Source organism: Aegilops tauschii, chromosome 7 (genome assembly GCF_002575655.3).
Source record: "Aegilops tauschii subsp. strangulata cultivar AL8/78 chromosome 7, Aet v6.0, whole genome shotgun sequence".
Classification (NCBI taxonomy): Eukaryota; Viridiplantae; Streptophyta; class Magnoliopsida; order Poales; family Poaceae; genus Aegilops; species Aegilops tauschii.
Window position 1 is genome coordinate 420384536 of NC_053041.3, and position 18691 is coordinate 420403226.

General features: G+C 41.3%; 1 protein-coding gene across 2 annotated transcripts; it reads left to right on the forward strand.

Moving 5' to 3' along the window:
- Window positions 1–11388: 11388 nt before the first annotated feature.
- LOC109742849 (serine/threonine-protein kinase STY46) lies at window positions 11389–18678 on the forward strand. 2 transcript variants are annotated; one of them, XM_020301945.4, is made up of 14 exons: window positions 11389–12076; window positions 12654–12784; window positions 13022–13091; window positions 13231–13341; window positions 13662–13712; window positions 13840–13976; window positions 14276–14383; window positions 14458–14534; window positions 15902–16077; window positions 16621–16716; window positions 17472–17552; window positions 17655–17705; window positions 17817–17957; window positions 18040–18678. In XM_020301945.4, exons 1-14 carry the CDS (start codon window positions 11756–11758, stop codon window positions 18097–18099), a joined length of 1611 nt encoding a protein of 536 aa, XP_020157534.1. In that variant the 5' UTR covers window positions 11389–11755; the 3' UTR covers window positions 18100–18678. The 2 variants fall into 2 exon arrangements, with proteins under 2 accessions (XP_020157534.1, XP_020157535.1); XM_020301946.4 differs by lacking the exon at window positions 17472–17552 and having other exon boundaries at window positions 11399–12076; window positions 18040–18131.
- The last annotated feature ends 13 nt before the right edge of the window (window positions 18679–18691 follow it).

Consider the following 18691-nt stretch of genomic DNA (forward strand, 5'->3'; position numbering starts at 1 on the left):
GAACCCTCTGGGTGAGGAGCACTCGGAGTCACCAATTCGTCATAGACTTACACTTCCAAAACCTCTCTGTGCATTTCGGTTTGACCGATTCATCCTTTTCGGTCATACCGAGTTCACTGAGTTGATCTAGGTTTCCAATCCCGGTGCAACCGATTAGAATCATTCGGTCACACCGAGTTGCAGAAACTGCTTGCGATTCTGCATCTCGGTGCCACCGAGTTGTTCCACTCGGTCACACCGACAGGGTCGGGATATATATACCGACGGGTCAAAATTTGGAAATTTCTCCAAAACCTTTTCGCCGGCGTGTGTCCTGCTCTGCCGACTCGAGTGTCCGGATCGTCCTCTCGTCGCCAGCGACCTCCCGCCGCTGGTCTCCGTCGCCATCAACGGAAATCTTCACCGTCGTTGCCGCTGTAGCAATCTCATCACCGAGTTAGGGTATGAGTTTGAGTCTTTGTGCAATCTTTACCTCCGATTCTTAGCACAAAGTCAATGCCATGATTCTGACCACGTATGAGATCAATCTATCCAATAAAAACTTCCTTTAGATTAGTTTTGATTCGAAAATTTAGGGTTAGGTTTCCGCCGAATTCATCTCGGACCGACCGAGTTGTGGAAATCGGTCTCACCGATTTGGCTTAGGCCATTGCACTTGTAACTTTTGGTCTGACCAAAACTTGCAAATCGGTGTGACCGAGTTAAACTCTTAGTGAAACCCTAGCAATCTCGGAGTCAACGAACTGTGTCTCGGTATCCACTAGTTTAGACTCCAAAGTTGCTTCGGTGTCACCGAGTTTAACAAATCGGTAGCTCCGAAATGCTTTCTGTGGAAAACTAAAACTAAGTTTTTGACTCATTTGTTTTGCAAAATCTCTGCACTTTGTGATGCTCATCCACTCTATCTCATCTATAACTATTCACAGGGTCAGTCTTCAGTTTGCAGTGCCATACATGTCAGATCAAAGTGATAGCCAGAATAAATTTGAGGAGCAAGTTAATCTGAGTGAGGGCACTAGTCCCTCAGGCAGTTATGATGAAGGCATCAGAAGTACTCCTAGCAACCTGCCTAAGGCTGCTACTAGGCAGAGGAGAAAGAGAAATTCTGATTCAGAGGATGAAGATTATGTTGCTGCTGAGGAGGAGGTCAGCTCCAAGAAGAAGGTTGTCAAGAAGGAATTTGACACAGCTGCTTCAACAAAACCTGGTTTAAACAAGAAGGCTCCTGCAAAGAGAGTGCCCATGTCAAAGGCCAGAGCCTCAACACAGGAAACAATTGAGTTCACTCTTGAACCAAAAGAGGCTGGTGAGGGCAAGAAGAGAAAGGAAAGGGTCAAGAAGACCATGGCCAGAGTGATTGGCAGATCCTCTACGATGAGAGACCCAGCTGAGGATGAGGAAGAAGAGGATGCTGCACCAGCACCTAAAGCTCAAAAGCTGATGGGGGATGCCATCAAGTCTAGGGCTGCCCCTTCGAAGCCCAAGGCTGCCCCCAAAGCTACTGCTCCAGCCCCCAAGACTGCACCAAAGAGGAGCACAAGAAACATACCAGCTGCTGAGAAGAACAAGGCCCTAGTGCCTGAAATTGAAGAAGAAGATGAAGAAGCCCAAGTGCTCAGGAAGCTAAAGCCAAAGATCCCAGACCATGATGACAATCATCCAGTGGCTGAGAATATGAAAATCAGAAAAGATGCAGGTCTCAGATTGTGGAGACAATCAGATCCATATGCTGTGAGGAGAAGGACTGCTGTGGATTATAGGTTTCACACCAAGGAGCAGCAGGACTTCTATGAGACCATTCTTTTGGATAAGAAGCCCATAGTGTGTGACATGAAGTGGGTAGACTAGAAATACATCGACAACAATGAAGACCACTTCCTAGGAGTGCATGAGAGCTTTAGACTAAATGGAGTAGACACTTTTGTGGGTCAGAAACTGACCAAGTGGAATGATGAGCTCATTATGCAATTCTATTCTACAACTCATTTATATCCTGATGGAAGAATTATATGGATGTCTGAAGGTACAAGGTACCAATCTACAGTTGCTGAATGGGCCAAGCTGATCAATGCCCCTGCAGAGTTTGAGGATGACATAGATGTCTATGCCAAGATAAAGAAAGATCACAACTCCATGGCCAACATGTACAAGGAATTCCTGACAAAGCCTTGGAGACTCACAAGCTAGGCTCTGTATATTATCTGTTGTCTAGACTGGCCACTATTAACACCATCTTGAGGCACACCTTGTTTCCCAAATCAGGAGATCACGGGATGATCAGAGGCCACTCCATCAATTTGTTGCAGTTGTTTGATGTGCCCCAGAAGTTTAAGGTGATGAGTTTGATTGTTGAGACAATCAAGAGGACAGCTACAGACCAAAAGAGATCATGTGGGTATGCTCCACACATCCAGATGCTCATCAACTCCGAGATGGGCACATGCACATACTTGTTGGATAAATAACACCTTCCCTTGAGGTCTGACTTTGAGGACAACACAGTTGTCATGAATGATGAAGATCCCACATCAGTAGAGGCTCAAGAGAAGAGGGAGAAAGCAAAAGCTGAGAAGGCAGCCAAGATGCCAAGTGTTGAAGAGGATTCACAAGTTTTTCTCAAGTCAAAGCAAGATCAACTTGGATATCTTATTCGAGCCACTTTGAGGATTGAGAAAGGATTGGCCACCCTGACTCAGAATCAAGAGAGTCTTGAGAGGATCATTGAGACAAAGTTCTATGATCTTGACTTGAAGGTGACAGAAATGCAAACAGCTATTGAGCAGCTCCAGGAAGAAGCTGAAGAGAGGGGAGGAAAAGCTACCACTGATGCTTTTCAGAGAGTGCCTAGGGCACAGAGATCTGCAGCAGTGCCTGTGACAGACACAAGAGCTACTACGTCAGCACCTGCAGCCACAGCTTCAGTTGCCCCTCCGGTTGCAACTCCACCAGCTCCAACTACCTCAACAGATTCATTCGTCCTAGGAGTCCTCTCCACGCCACCTCCCGAAGATCAAGCTTAGAGAGCCGCATAGCACTATGCATTTTCAAGCTTTTTGGTAACTTGTTGCCAAAGGGGAAAAAAGTGTATAAATCATAGGCTTCGAGAGACAAAGAGAGAGAGATTTGCTTCTTTTTGCTATCTCTTTTGCTACTTGTTTGATACTTATTTGTTTGATCATATCATACTTTAATTCTTGTGCTTGGATGATGATATTATTTATCTCTCATGTATGACCATTCACTTTGCCTTGGTGATGAGTGCATATTTCATATTCTATCATTTTGAGCGCTCCACCAAGATGTATGTGACATGGAAGAGTAACCCATGATCCTAATCGATTGTGCATTTGCATTCAAAGCAAATTTTAAATAATGCACAAATTTAGGGGGAGCTCTTGCTTATCACATACTTCTCAAAGCGACGATATATTTCAATCTTATTATCATTTGTCGAAGCTTTGATCTATATGTTGTCATCAATTACCAAAAAGGGGGAGATTGAAAGTGCAACTAATCCCTAGATGGTTTTGGTAATTCTTAACAACATATAGCTCATTGAACTAATACTCTTTCAAGATGATCATTTCAGAAAGTTCAATAATTGGCATGGCATGGACTAGAGATATGGACCCCTCAAAATTCTGAGGACACATATTGGCTCAAGCTCAAGACTCTACATTTTCATTTTAGTGATCCAAGATCACATTGAGTCCATAAGAAAAGCCAATACTATTAAAAGGGGATGAGGTGTTGCTTAATGGATTGCTTGCTCAAAATGCTTAGCGATATGCTCCAAAAGCCCTCAACCACTTTCTCATATCCACATATGTCCCAAACCAAAAGTCAAACTCGGCCCACCGATTTGATCTATCCGGCGCCACCGAGTTCAATTGACATAGCCATAGCCAGAAACCCTAGTCAGTTCGGTCTCACCAATAGGGATCTCGGTCTCACCGAGATGGGATTGCAAACTCTCTGTTTCCCTTCGTAACGTTTCGGTCTAGCCGGGATGAGTGATCGGTCCCACCGAGTTCGCAATGCAAACTCTCTGTTTCCTTTTCGTAACGTTTCGGTCTCACCGAAATGAGCGATCGGTCCCACCGAGTTTTCATGACCAACTCTTTGTTTGCCTATTACAGAAATCGGTCTCACCGAGTTCATGTGATCGGTCTCGCCGAGATTATGTTATGCCCTAACCCTAATGAAATCGGTCCCACCGAGTTGACATGTCGGTCCCACCGAAAATCCTAACGTTCACATTTTGAACTAAATCGGTTTGACCGAGTTTAAGTATTCGGTCCCACCGAGTTTGGTAAATTGTGTGTAATGGTTAGATTTTGTGTGGAGGCTATATATACCCTCCACCCTTCCTCCATTCGTGGAGAGAGCCATCAGAACGTGCCTACACTTCCAGCATTCATTTTCTGAGAGAGAACCACCTACTCATGTGTTGAGACCAAGATGTTCCAATCCAACCACAAGAATCTTGATCTCTAGCCTCCCCCAAGTTGCTTTCCACTCAAGTCATCTTTCCACCATATCCAAATCTGTGAGAGAGAGTTGAGTGTTGGGGAGACTATCATTTGAAGCACAAGAGCAAGGAGTTCATCATCAACACACCATCTATTACCTTTTGGAGAGTGGTGTCTCCTAGATTGGTTAGGTGTCACTTGGGAGCCTCTGTCAAGATTGTGGAGTTGAACCAAGGAGTTTATAAGGGCAAGGAGATCGCCTACTTCGTGAAGATCTACCCAAGAGGCAAGTCCTTCGTGGGCGATGGCCATGGTGGGATAGACAAGGTTGCTTCTTCGTGGACCCTTCATGGGTGGAGCCCTCCGTGGACTCGCGCAACCGTTACCCTTCATGGGTTGAAGTCTCCATCAACGTGGATGTACGATAGCACCACCTATCGGAACCACGCCAAAAATCTCTGTGTCTACATTGCGTTTGCTCCCTCCAAACTCCTCCCCTTTACCTTCATATGCAATGATTTACATTCCGCTGCTATACTCTTATATTTGCATGTGTAGGTTGATTGCTTGACTTGTGATAAGTTGCTAAAATCTGCCAAGACTTAAAATTGGGAAAAGGATAGATTTTTATTTGGTCAAGTAGTCTAATCACCCCCCCCCCTCTAGACATACTTTCGATCCTACGGCTATCTTGTTGCACTTTAGTTACTATTGTTACTTGTTGCTCGTTACAAATTACCTTGCGATCAAACTATCTGTTACCGATAATTTCAGTGCTTGTAGACATTACCTTACTGAAAATTGCTTGTCATTTCCTTCTGCTCCTCGTTGGGTTCGACACTCTTACTTATCGCAAGGACTACGATTGATCCCCTATACTTGTGGGTCATCAAAGAGCAATGATATGTCTCAAGCGTATCGATAATTTTTGTATGATTCATGCTATATTGCTATCAATTATAAATACTTCGAGAATACTTTTAATTGAATTTTATTGGATTAACGTATTAATCCAGTGTCAATTTCTGTTTTATGGTGTTTTTGTATTTTCAGGAAAATAGTATGAGGACAAATAAAACAAAAATAGTTTTGGAAGTTTCGAGGAACGAGAAGATCCTGGGAGCTTGGACCCACACCTGGAGGGCCCCACGTCTTGTAGGCACCCTAGGGTTGTTGGCCCCCTGGTTAGCCTCGGTGCCCGATGGCTTATAGATACCCCCATTTTCACATCCAACTTACCAAGCATTTTTCCGCCACCACTAGTATATGTGCTTTTGTGGCATGTGGTATCAGGCACACCACTAGTATGTGGGGTGGAAACTTTTACCATTGGCGTGCCCCCACCCACCCCGCACACTACTATAAGATTTTAGGCAAGCCACTGATAACGGGGTTCTACACTAGTGAACAAATCAATTCAGTAGGGGAACGTAGCACTTTCATGAAAAATATGCATTGTTTCTAGTTTTCTAAAGTGCCTAGCACACAATTTTCCCCACAATAATATGCAAATCAACAACAAGTGGGATTCATTAGAGTGTCCTTTGAAATTGCTAGGAAAACATTCATACCTAAAATTAGCTTTAGTCACAATATTAATCACACTCCACATATATGCAACATTAGCACATCCAAAAAACAATTCGTTGATGGCTTCATCAATAGGACTCGTGTTATCCTTGGTTGTGATGACGTCATGCTAATCAACCAGAGCCAAATCTTAGTTGTAAGTTGGATTTTGACTTCCCACAATTGCTTCAAGGATCTATCATGCCCATAAACTAAAAATTGATCGTACATGCTCTTCATAGAGGAGCTAGGAGGATTTGCTCCAGCTCCACTTAAGGATGCCTCTCTCACCACTGGAAAAGCAAATAACGTATTTCTAACCTGAATGCAATTTTATTGTTGCTCCTCATCTAGCCACCTTATAAAATTTAATGCCATATTTCTATGATACATGGCAAACGTCGTAGTATCATGGACATTACAAAGATCACACAAAGAAGGGAATTGATCCCTCAGATGTTGATACCCACTGATAACCCACAAGTATAGGAGATCGTTTGTAGCCTTTTTCGGTAAATAAGAGTGCCGAACCCAACGAGGAGCTAAAGGTAGAACAAATATTCCTTCAAGTTCTATCGACCACCGATACAACTCTACGCACACTTAACGTTTGCTTTAAGAGTAACACTAGAAGTACTTTGCGAGAATAAAACTATGAATAAATTGCAAGATAATAAAATTTAGTTGTTTAGTAGAAAGCTTTTGTCACACAAGAAAGTTATTTGTCCCTATTCGATCGATAACTAGACCGATAATCATTATTGCAATTTTATATGAGGGAGAGGCATGAGCTAACATACTTTCCGTACTTGGATCATATGCACTTGTGATTGGAACTCTAGCAACCATCCCCAACTAATAAAGATCATTAAGGTAAAACCCAACCATAGCATTAAGTATCAAGTCCTCTTTATCCCATACGCAACAACCCCCTTACTCGGGCATAAGCTTCTGTCACTCTAGCCCCCCACCATAACTGAATCATGTACGTATTGTAACACCCTACAGCGGGGATCCCTCATGTTTGCGCGACACGAGGGCACCATAGGACAACATCAAACTAAAATATACAACTCAAACCAATCATGATCATCAATCAACCCATAGGACAAAACAGATCTACTCAAACATCATAGAATAACCACATATCATTGGATAATAATATATAGTGTTGAGCACCATGTTTAAGTAGAGAATTGCAGCAGGAATAGAGAGGTTACACCGCTGCATAGAGGGGGAGAAAATTGGTGTTGACGGTACCAAGGTGGTCATCAAGTGGATAGGAGTAGCGACAGTTGTTGTTAAGATGGTGGTTTCAGTGTACTACTTTGTAAGGTCTTTGTGAATAATTAATAAGATGGCTGCATGCATCGCCCAGATGCAGAGGCCGGGGGTAATCCTTCTTTTCTAAGAAAATACACTTTTAATGGACAGTTAGAACAGATTGGTACTCCAAACTCTTTTTATGGTTCCCTTCAGAAGAAAAAAACTATTTTTATGGAGTACCAGGGTACCAATGGCGGAGCTACGTTGAAGCAAAATGGGCCATGGCCCGCCTAGTTTTGCTGCAACAGACTGGGCCTAAGGGTAAATCTAGGTCATAATTATCAGAAAATTGGGCCTCTCTTCAGACTAGCCCGCCCATGCTTTTGAATGTAGCTCCTCCACTACGGGGTACCATAAAAAATCTCATCTTTTGGTTTGGGTGATTGTTTATTGTTCGGCCCAAAAAGATAGGCACTGAAGGGGTATTGAAATGAGTTAGGGCATGTACAATGGTTGATAAGATAGTCTTATCTTAAGTTTTGCATGTAATTTAGAGATGACAAGAAAACATGTCTACAATGGGTCATCTCTTAGCCTTATTTCAATAACTAGCTATTCCTCAAAATGTAGTGAAACATATTGTGCTAGGAGATCATCTCTTGTCTTCTCTTAAATAAGAGAAGACAAACCTTTTCTTATGAGTTATTTCTCCTCCACATCATCATTTATCCTACATGGCACTTCTAAAGATAGCACCATTGTACATGTCCTTATTAGATCCCTTTAAAACTCAATGGTGGCAGTTTTTTAAGCACTAGTTGTGTTTTTAGTGTGGATTTTTTTTTTGAAACAAGTTTTTAGTGTGGATTAGAGTTGTTTTAAGAGGATTCTTGTGAGGAAAAGAGAGTACGATAAGATCACACCCGTACCTAGGCATACCCGTTGCAAGAAATTACCAGAATACTCCTACATTGAAATTCACTCTAAGATACGAGGGGAGATGCATCGCCGGAGCTTCTCGGGGATCATTCGTACATGCCAAATCTACTGAACACAAACAGCTAGAAACAACACAGGCAAATCCTCACAAGCAAGTTAATTAAGTAAGAAACTAGAAACAAATAGGCACATCGAATCCATCTCGGGGAATCTTAATTAGTTTAACGCTAGCTACGGCGGAGGATCCTACATATTGAGACTTGCTTGCATGCGAGTGTCCCATCGATGGTGCTTGAAGATTCTTAGCTTGATGTTGCCGTCAAGCTGGCCCAGAATCGGCTTTGTCCTATCAACTGGGTTCACTGGACTGTTTCTATCTATGGCTTTCTAGTTATTTCATGTGAATTTCAGCACTTAAGTATCCTCAACATCATCGAAACACTCGGCTCCAGCTCAAAAACCTTTTTCTAGTGCTGATTGGGATGCTCTGATTCGCTATACGCGGCGTCTTGTTTCAAGAACTATGCCCTTCTAGCTTGCGAAAATGACGAGTGTTATTATGTAGTAATTCGAAACTGTGTAAAGTGTTATTGTATTCGCTACATATGTGTTCCCCATTGGGGGAATCGACATGTAGTAACTCGTAATAAGTTGCATCATTCACGACGTGTATAGTAATGTTGGATTTCTATTTCTATAAACATGAATACCACAACATTTGATGTTTGCCACGCCCATGTCTCCTATTATTGGAGTTGTCGGAAACATGTGCATAGTGGACTGTGAATGGCGGATATTGCTATAAGTGATAGGCCCTACATCGAACATATTGAATCGCATGAGTAGTTTACCGCCTTGATTTTTCCCATGGTAAATTTGCTTTTATCTGGGGAGGGGGCACGTCATATTCTACAATTTTTGACAGAATAAAATTATAAACCAAACCATTTTTTTCAGAAGAAACTTACGATTTTTTATCAAACATCATGGCAGTACAAAGAACACCAGAAATAACAAAAAATACACTTATTTCTGCAGACCACCTAGCAAACCAACATTAAACACTTGGATTTATTCAAGGCCAGAAAGAAAGTCATATAATTTGGTTCCTCAACTATTGCAAAGTATAGGTTCCGACCCTCAACTTAAACACTGCGAGTGATTGGTCCCTTAAGTGTGAAAATCATCTAGGGTCCATGCTTTGCCTATTGAAATAAGTTTTAACAAACAAGAAAACGGAAGTTTCAACAATGGTGTGGTGGCGGTTTTACACACGTAGTGACATAGTTACCATAAAGATTGGAAAATTAGGTAATACAGAAAAAGTAATTTCAATTTCTTTGCAAACTCAATTACTTCAAAGGGGAAATTGGAGAAACACAAATTGATTTTTTCTTAATTAGTAAAACTTTATTAAAATGAAGTTCTGCAAGAAGTTTAGGAATATGTAAAATTGTAGGAATACTTTAAAAATAACAGGTTAAAATATGGATCTTCCAAAAGAATAGTGAAAATATTGGGAATATAAAATTGTAAATGAAAAAAAAGAACTTTAAATTTTACATGGTATTTCAAATTTTCAGTTCTCAAGTTTTTTTAGAATTCATAGAGGAATGAATTCAAACGTACCAAAAAAAAGAAATATATACATTCCAAACAAAAGCTACTACAAAATATTGGAATAAAAAATAAAATAAAGAGAAAGAATAACTTTTGAAGTTTACACATTCAATGGCATTTCAAAATTTTCTTATGTTAAGAGTTGTGCATGGATCAGGTTGTAATTTTTATTACTTTTGGGGATCTTTGCACTGTTGTTGCATATTATTAGTTGATCAAAGGACTTTTTTGGGGAGAAAACACTATTTTGGAATTCATAAAATATTTTGTTTTCCTACAGTCTTTAATTTTTACCATTTTACCCTTTTCCCTCAGACAAAAATGTAGGTGGGACTGCCACGGGTGTGAAACCGTCACAACATCATCATCATCCAGGTTGTTCTCATACTTCATTTTATTATTGAAGTTGAAAAAACCAAACTTATACAGATGTGGTAATAATTGAAGATAAAAACTATTTATGTCCTCCCTCATAACATGGACTAAAATTGTAATGTACTCCCTGCATATCAAAATATAAAGACGTTTTTTGGTCTACATCTAGACCAAAAAATGTCTTATATTGTGATACGGAGGGAGTATTGGATAGAGTACAAGCTGCTCTTGTTGGTTACGCACATATTTTGTAGTGAGAAGCTAATGGCCCTTTGTCTCCTCCGTCGCTTTTTTTGACAGAGATCACTCCTGATGCAGTATTAATTTGGATTTGGAAGAAGAGATGGTTCCAGTCTCTCTCTAGCAGTGTTATAGAATTGGTAAAATGTTCTAGAATGTCAAAATTTCACAATAGACATACAAGTCAGTAAGAAGGTATACAATCCATTTCACATTCTTTGTACTCCAATACCTATGACTTTTCCGCAATAAATAAATACCACTGCCTATGACTTTTTTCTTTTCACAATGAAAAGTTTGAAATCAAAATAGTCCTCTCGATAGATGCCACTTTCAGCTAGACGATGCATAAGACAACCAACAAAAATGGGACCGTATTTAACAGCGTGCCTGAAAAAATATTTCATCAGTTACTTTCTTTTCTAGCCATCAGATCAATATCCAACGGTCAGGATCATGCCGCGGCATGTTCATCCTCCTCCCCCCGCGGCCTATGCAGGCCTAACCGCCTACCTCCCGCAGTCGGCTCGCCGCACCGTCCTCCCCTTTACCTCCCCATCATCGTGCTGGCCGCCGCCCCGGCCATCCCTCCAAGCCCCGCACCACCAAGGAACAACTCCGGCGATTCGCTGCACCCCCTTACCCCTAAGATAGATAAGGGCTTGTGGGTTTCCCCTAAGATAGATAATGAGGCTATGACTTCTTCCTAAGATAGACAGTGGGGATGCCTCTTCTCCGGCGAGATCCCTTCTTCTCCGGCAAGCTCGAGATGAACTAGAAAAGAAAAGGTGACTGGCGAAATGAAATTTTTCAGGTACTTGAAAAATAAAAATAGCAAAACCGAACAAAAAATGTCTAAGAAGCACATTTTTTTAAAAGAAAATAGTCTAAGAACCAGATTTTTTTTATTAAACAGCGACAAAAGTTCCCCTCGCCGGAATTTGTCTAACTGCCGGCCGGTCGGGCGATGCCTGGTGTCCGGCGACCTCGGGAAGCTCGTCATCTCTGACAATGGAAATGGGACGATAAGCCGTCCGATGAGCCGGCAAGGCCACGGGTCACCTTCTTGTTCCCGCGCTCGTAGCAAATCAACCTCTGCCGCCGCCGGAAAACAAATCATAAAAAATGAGCAGGTTTTTATCTGCTTCCCCTTCTTCTTCTCCATTCTTCTTCCCAGTCCAATCCAATTCAATCGGAGGATTTGCTTCGCATCGCCGGTCTATAAATACCCCTAACCGGCCGCGGCCGGCTCAAAGAAAGAGTTCCTGGTTCCGATGGCCCCTCCGCCGGCGGCGCCCATCGGGCAGTTGTTGGAGGAGGGCACGGGCGAGAGCTCGTCGCCGCCCAGGTCCTCCGCCGCCCACGACGAGCTGCGGCGTAAGATATACGAGCGCCTGGTGCAGGCCGGCAAGCAGGGGGACTCTGATGATGCATCGTTCCGGAACATGCTCGACGCCCATTTCGACAAGCTGCCACCCAGGTACCTGACGGACCTGAGTGAAAGCAAGGCCGAGGATGTGCTGCTCCACCGGGAGGTCCTCGACGAGTGCGCCCACAACGGCAACCAGCCCGTCTTCCGGGCTCGATTCCTAAAGGTACCCACCCCGCCCCGCTTTTCGCTCTGCAATTCATCCCCAAAACTAGCAAATTCCTCTCGAATCATAGGCTACCTATTATCGAAAACCCTGGATGGATAGCTTTATACAACAACCAAGTCCTTAAACCTAGTGTTGCGCCAAAATATTTCTTGCAAACACCTGGTGTGGTGTATTATTTACTCTTAGAACTGAGGTTTGGCTGGATTAGACACAATTTTTTTTGTAAAATGGACAATTTGTTACTCCCTCCGGTCCATATTAATTTTCACTGATTTAGTAACTCCTTCCCATCCATATTAATTGTCGCTGATTTAGTACAAGATTTAGTACAACTTTTGTACTACAGCAGTGCTATACACACGATAGAATGCACACGATACATAGATGATACTTAAATCCAGCCGGACATGCACATGATTGACAAGGGCACCAGCGGCTGGATTAGCACGTCGTGCATAGATCGTGCAGCACGGTCGTGTGGGTAGCAGTTTCGTTTGTACTAAATCAGCGACAATTAGTATGGATTGGAGGGAGTAGTATTTTCACAATTCTGTTGATCTACCTTGATGGGCAGTGCATGGTAGTTCAACCGGAATGGGTGGATACCAGTCCCGACTCTGAAACATATCAGAGGTTATTGGAAGACCTCACATTGGAGAGGATACATGGCACCGACACCACAGGATCTATGTCTTCACCGTCAAGGTCATTCACTTCAAATCGTACCATGACTTATCGTTGATATCGTTGCTAGCTTCTTCTTGTATTTCACACCAGTTGTTTTCACTTCTAAGTGCTATTTTTACCTTTGTCAAATTCGAGACCAGTGGCTGCGATTTTTCCTTCCTCCAATAAGTCATTCTCTCCAAGTGCTTCCAGCTTACAGTGTGTACTTGTTTGGTTTATGACTTTTAGTTAAAATGTCCTCTCAATTCTCCACAGGGATTCAGAACCTGCCCTTCTTCATGAGATCATCTTCTCCTCCCTCGACAAGCCCAAGCTCCTTAGCCGGGTAATGCCAATGTTTTCTAAAAAGAAAAACATGACCAGGGGGACAATTTTTTCTAGAATTGTCTTGATACCCAATTTCATATAGCTTGCTTTTCACATTTGACATGTCAAGTTTCTTATGAGAAACAATTGTTCAACAGCTAACTGCATTGCTATCTGAAGTTGGACTGAATATTCAAGAAGCTCATGTTTACTCCACAACTGATGGCTTTTGTTTGGATGTTTTTGTTGTTGATGGGTGGAAGACAGAGGTAAACTTTTAGCATATGTATATGAAGGTTGGACTGTTTATGACTTTCTGCAGATATTATATTTATGTTGTGCATAGCATTTCACTATAATGTCTCCAGAATTAATTAAAGAATCTTGCCAGTTTGCAGTGCTGCTGACTACAACTACTACCTGCTTACGTTTCTAAGACGCTATGAACTACTCCCTCCGTTCCAAAATAAGTGTTGTGGTTTTAGTTCAAAATTGAACTAAAACCACAACACTTATTTTGAAACGGTGGGAGTATTAATCTCTATAATTACATTTTCTTACATATGTCATCTTGATATTGTACATGCAGGAGACAGAGGCATTGATTGCCACAATTGAGGATACATTAATGAGAAAAAATGTATGATGCCCTTTTCCATGTAACTTAAGTAAATGCAGTATTATGTGATATCTGCACCTTCAGTTAAGATGCCATCTCTAACATCTCCTTCCAGATCGAGTTAAATTGTCCCCATGTAATTATGTAGGGAGCACCACCTAACTCAGCAAATGCTTCATCCTCGGAGAAAATACTTGAGCTACGGGAACAGCTTGTGGATTGTGAAATCGACTGGAACATACTAGCAGTGGCGGAAAAGATCACATCTGGGTCTTCTGCAGACTTGTAAGAACTGCTCGACACTTGATAGTATATGTCCACCTTAGGGTTCATTTACTCGAAGTGCCCATTATGCCAATTTCACTTCTAGCCTGACCAGTGTACTCCTCTAGCCTCTGTAGACCTATCTAGGCATGCTGCCTTCTTCTGACAGGAAACGTTGGCATTTCACTCACATTTATATGAATGGCAGACGCCTTCCTTTTCCTCTGAAAACAATACAAGAATATCGTGAACCTACATTTGCTTTTGGTAAGCAAGGCCACACTAGGGTCTAACAGATCTCATTCCTTTCAATTTCACAGATATAGAGGAACACATAGTGGTTTGGATGTTTGTATAAAGATACTCAGGAGCGCACATCACAACAGCCCTTCAGAAGTTGAGTTCTTGCAGCAGGCGCTCATGCTAAGGCAAGCTTTATGCGACCATTGCTGAATGATCAGTTATGTTTTATTTTGACTGATTCATGATATTTTGCATCCAGGAGAGTTAAGCACGAAAACATCCTTACATTTTATGGGGCATGCACAAAGCATCGAAAGTATTGTGCCATTGTAACAGGTACCATCAATACTGCCAAAAGAATATTATGGATTGTAATTAACTCTGCCATGATTGCTACTCTTTAGTCAGTTGCTGGACATTACTTTGGAATGCTCATACTACCATTGCATGATGCAGTACAAAACCATTGTCATGCACGGATGCACCTGAGATATCAGCTACTGCATTGCTGTGATTGTTTTATGAATCTATGTTTGTTATTTGGATTGTGACTTATGGTTGAATCTGAAGTCAGGTAATGTACATCTTGGTCATGTTTGCGAAGCAACTTCTGATTGAAAAATTGTGAAATTTCATCGCTCGAGTTTTTAAGCCGCACAAAACTATAATCATGTGTACACTTCTTTTTATGCCCACTGTATGCTTAACAGTTTCTAACTTGCTGTTGCTCCTGTTAAGTCTGCTCATAGCTCACAACTTGCTAGCTTGATGGGCAGGAAAAATAAACGCTTTCCTATTGTGTTTGATTGTGTGATTGGATGTGTCTCTCGAATCCATTTCTGGTAGTTTCTCTCTCCTGTATTCTTTCTTTATACAATTATGTGATACGCGATTATAGGGCTCTCTTTTCATTCAAGCAACCAGATTCCCGTTAGATACCATCACCAGGGATTTAAATTTCGGTCAAATTTTGTTCGAAATTCGCAAAATCAACGATTCTCGTTCAGGGGCGATAAAAGTTCAGTTTTGGCCAAAAATGTCGATTATTTTGAATTTTTTCGCTTGGTTAAGACGGCTTCGAGCAGTTACGAGTCATGTTATGACTCTGCGATCCTGAGTTCGAACCCCCATAAAGCATAAATTGCCCTGAATTTTTCTTTTCTTTTTCATAACTCGGTAGAAAAGGTAGACCAAAATTGTGTAGGTCTTAGAGCACAAACTGGAGATAAGAGGCTGAGTTATATGGAAGCAAACCACCACAATGGAGTAAACTTTTTGGTGCCGTTATAATGCTTACTTTTAAATATATTATCAGGTGCTGGATTTGAACTTAGCCAAAAAATGATTTTGCTTCCAGAATTTTCGTTAATTTCGTGGAATTTGCGACTATCGGTCAGGAGTGCAAAAACTCCAGAAATGAACTGAAATCTTTGACCCCATCCTGCCTAACAAACCCTTCAGGGCTAAATCGCGGTGACTGGAAGCCTAAGCAGTCCCCTAGCCTGCTTTTTAGAATACTGTGCATGATTCTGTCTTAGACTCTTGTTTATTTATTGTGATTGTTGAATGAGTATGTTGCGTAATTTTAACATAGCCCACTCTTTCTAGTAAACTCACCTTTTTTTTCTCTAGAACACACAATGTGATGTCTTTTCACCTAGTATGCTGACCTTTTTCTGTTGTGTTAATTTTGTTCCTTTCAGAATACATGCCTGGAGGCGATTTATATGAATTTGTACACAAGCAAAATGATGTTTTAGACCTCCTTCTGATTCTAAGGATTGCTATGAGCATCTCAAAAGGAATGGAATGTCTGCACCAGCATAACATAATCCATAGAGATCTGAAGACTGCAAACATTCTCATGGGCGACAATCATGTAGGCATACTTATTCAAACTGTCGAAGCTATTGGTCCTGAGAATCCGAGGGTCCATTTTATTCTGCTTTTCTAACGTGGTATAAAACCTGGAAAATATATAAAAGCATTGAAGTGGTTGATTTTTTAGTCCGATGGGGCTGCTTTGTTACAAGCACATTCTTTAAACACGTAAGGGTTTATAGTTCACATCTGGCAAACTAGCAATGGCAGATAAGGTTTTAAAGCTCAAATAAATTATAATAAGTTGCAAAAAATGGAAATATAATTCCATTCAGGAAACTTTTGTTACTTAAGAACTCGATATCAATTTATATTTATATTGTTTTAAGACAAATTACTTGCTCTTAAAAATATTTTGTTTTTTTAATTGTAATTTCAATTATCTTGTGTCACAAACTGAACTTTTGTGTCCCTAAGCATATAAGTACTGGATTTACTTCTGGAAAATGGTGAGAAAATGATGATAAATATTTCCTCAACTGGTGTGAGCTCACCTGCCTAGTCATTACATATTAACTTGTGGATCTACTTCTGGAAATAGGTTGTGAAGATTGCAGACTTTGGTGTGGCTCGAGTTGGTAGTCAGGAGGGACAAATGACGGCTGAAACTGGAACTTACAGATGGATGGCACCTGAGGTAGGGTTATTAATTTTCCTGTTACTGTTTGAAAGTGTTTTTCTTTAATTTTAAGAAACTTTGAATGTTTATTTTTGTTCGGTCTACCTGGTCCTTGTTATCTTCTGTACCAAAACTCCCAAGCAATCTTTTGCTTGCTCTTTATCTCTCATGTTTCTCATGGCAAGTTCAGGGGACAACGATCATCACCGGAATGTAACATGCCTCACTTTGCCTTGATTTCTAATTTCTCATGGTGATGGGAAACATCATGTTCGGAATCATTGTGTAACCAATTAGTAATTTTTTGCCATAAACATGATTCACAAAGGCACGGTTCAGTGCTGGGGAAACCTATCAGATCCTAGTAGCAAATATGGGTGGGTTACAAATTAATAAGTGGTTATTTCTTCTGCAACTTGTCCATAAAGGAGTGATGAATCGGCCACGGCTAAATGTAAGACGTACATGGTCCATAAAGATGTCAAACTTCATAAGTTCCTGGCGGGGTCCAGGAAAATGGTTTTATGGGACCACCTTGAGAGGCTTTGGTCAAACAGTGCCATTTAGACATCTTAAATTCCTTCTCCTTGAACTGAGATACATGTTTTGTACCTAATTCGTGGCAACAACTGGCAAACATGACATCTCATTTTGTCAAGGAAAAAAGTTTCAACTTTGGAACTGTCTGCATGAGCTGAGATAAAAAATTCACAGGTTACTCCTGAGATTTTATTTTTTCGCGAGAAGCTCATGAGTGTTGTTTATCTTAATAGATTATTAACCATAAGCCTTATGATCACAAAGCGGATGTATTCAGCTTTGCTATTGTTCTATGGGAATTGATTACACTAAAGGTATGCGCTGGTGTCAAATACATCTTGAGCTTACATCCGAGTTGTTTAAACTTCTGTAGTATGTTGGCTATAGGTAACAATGAGCTCTTAATCATGCTGTAGGTCCCTTATGATAACATGACACCCTTGCAAGCTGCATTGGGAGTGAGGCAGGTACATCAGTGATGTTGGCTATCCCTCGATTAACTCAATGCTCATCTTGTTCAGATCCCATTATTACAGACTCTTATCGTTTCTTCTTACCCTGTGCTGGCCTTGCGATAGGGATTGCGTTTGGAGATCCCGGCAGGTGTGCACCCGGGATTGTCGAAACTGATCGAGCAGTGCTGGGATGAAGATCCTGATATAAGACCTGTTTTTGCGGAGATCATTGTACAACTTGAGGACATCTTACAGGAAATTCAGGTAGAGGTAGAAACTCAAGTTGCTTTCAAACCAAGTTCTCTGCAAACAACCAGTCTTCACTTAGAGTATTTTCTTTCTACAGGTGCCCAAGGGGGGCCATCGACGTTCTAGAGCGAAAATGCAAAAGAAATCGCCACGATAGAAGAAAGAAAAGAAAAGAAAAGAATAGAAAAACGATGTGTGCATCAAAAGTGATGCAAAGGCCGGGGTCAACCACCTCTTCGGAAAAAAAAGGGAAAAAATACAAAAATAATTTTTTCGACTCAAGGAGCATCGCTCCGAATTTAAATTGCTGAAAATGTGATAAAACACCCACAACCATGCCAAAGGGTTTCACCTCCCCTTTACGGCATGTTCAGTTTAGCAGGGATCTGCAAGGATCAAAGGGCATTGACAGGGAACTGGGATAAATCCCTGCTGATAACCTGCCAAACCGAACAGGCCCTTGAGAGGTTTCCATCCTTGCACCATAGCTGTATCAGAAAGCTGAAGCTAGAAAGATTACCTGGTAGCTTGTGCAGTCTCCCCAATTCCAACAGGACGCCGACATGCCGTTGCGTGTGATAGGGTTAGAATGTCCTCTCGTTTCTCTTTGTATGTGTTTGTAGCAGCGTTTGTAACAGTTTCTTGCAGCTCCTTTTTCCATTTGAAGAGATGTATATGTATAGACTGTATATGCTGAGGTGAAGAAAGCATCAATTGCAACATTTTTGGGATGGAATTATTTGTGTGCT

Coding starts and splice junctions, on each gene's coding strand:
- LOC109742849 (XM_020301945.4), top strand. CDS start 11,756: ATGGCCCCTCCGCCGGCGGCGCCCATCGGGCAGTTGTTGGAGGAGGGC. Junction 13,342..13,661: donor TTGATGGGTGGAAGACAGAG/GTAAACTTTTAG, acceptor TTGTACATGCAG/GAGACAGAGGCATTGATTGC. Junction 17,958..18,039: donor ACATCTTACAGGAAATTCAG/GTAGAGGTAGAA, acceptor TTCTTTCTACAG/GTGCCCAAGGGGGGCCATCG.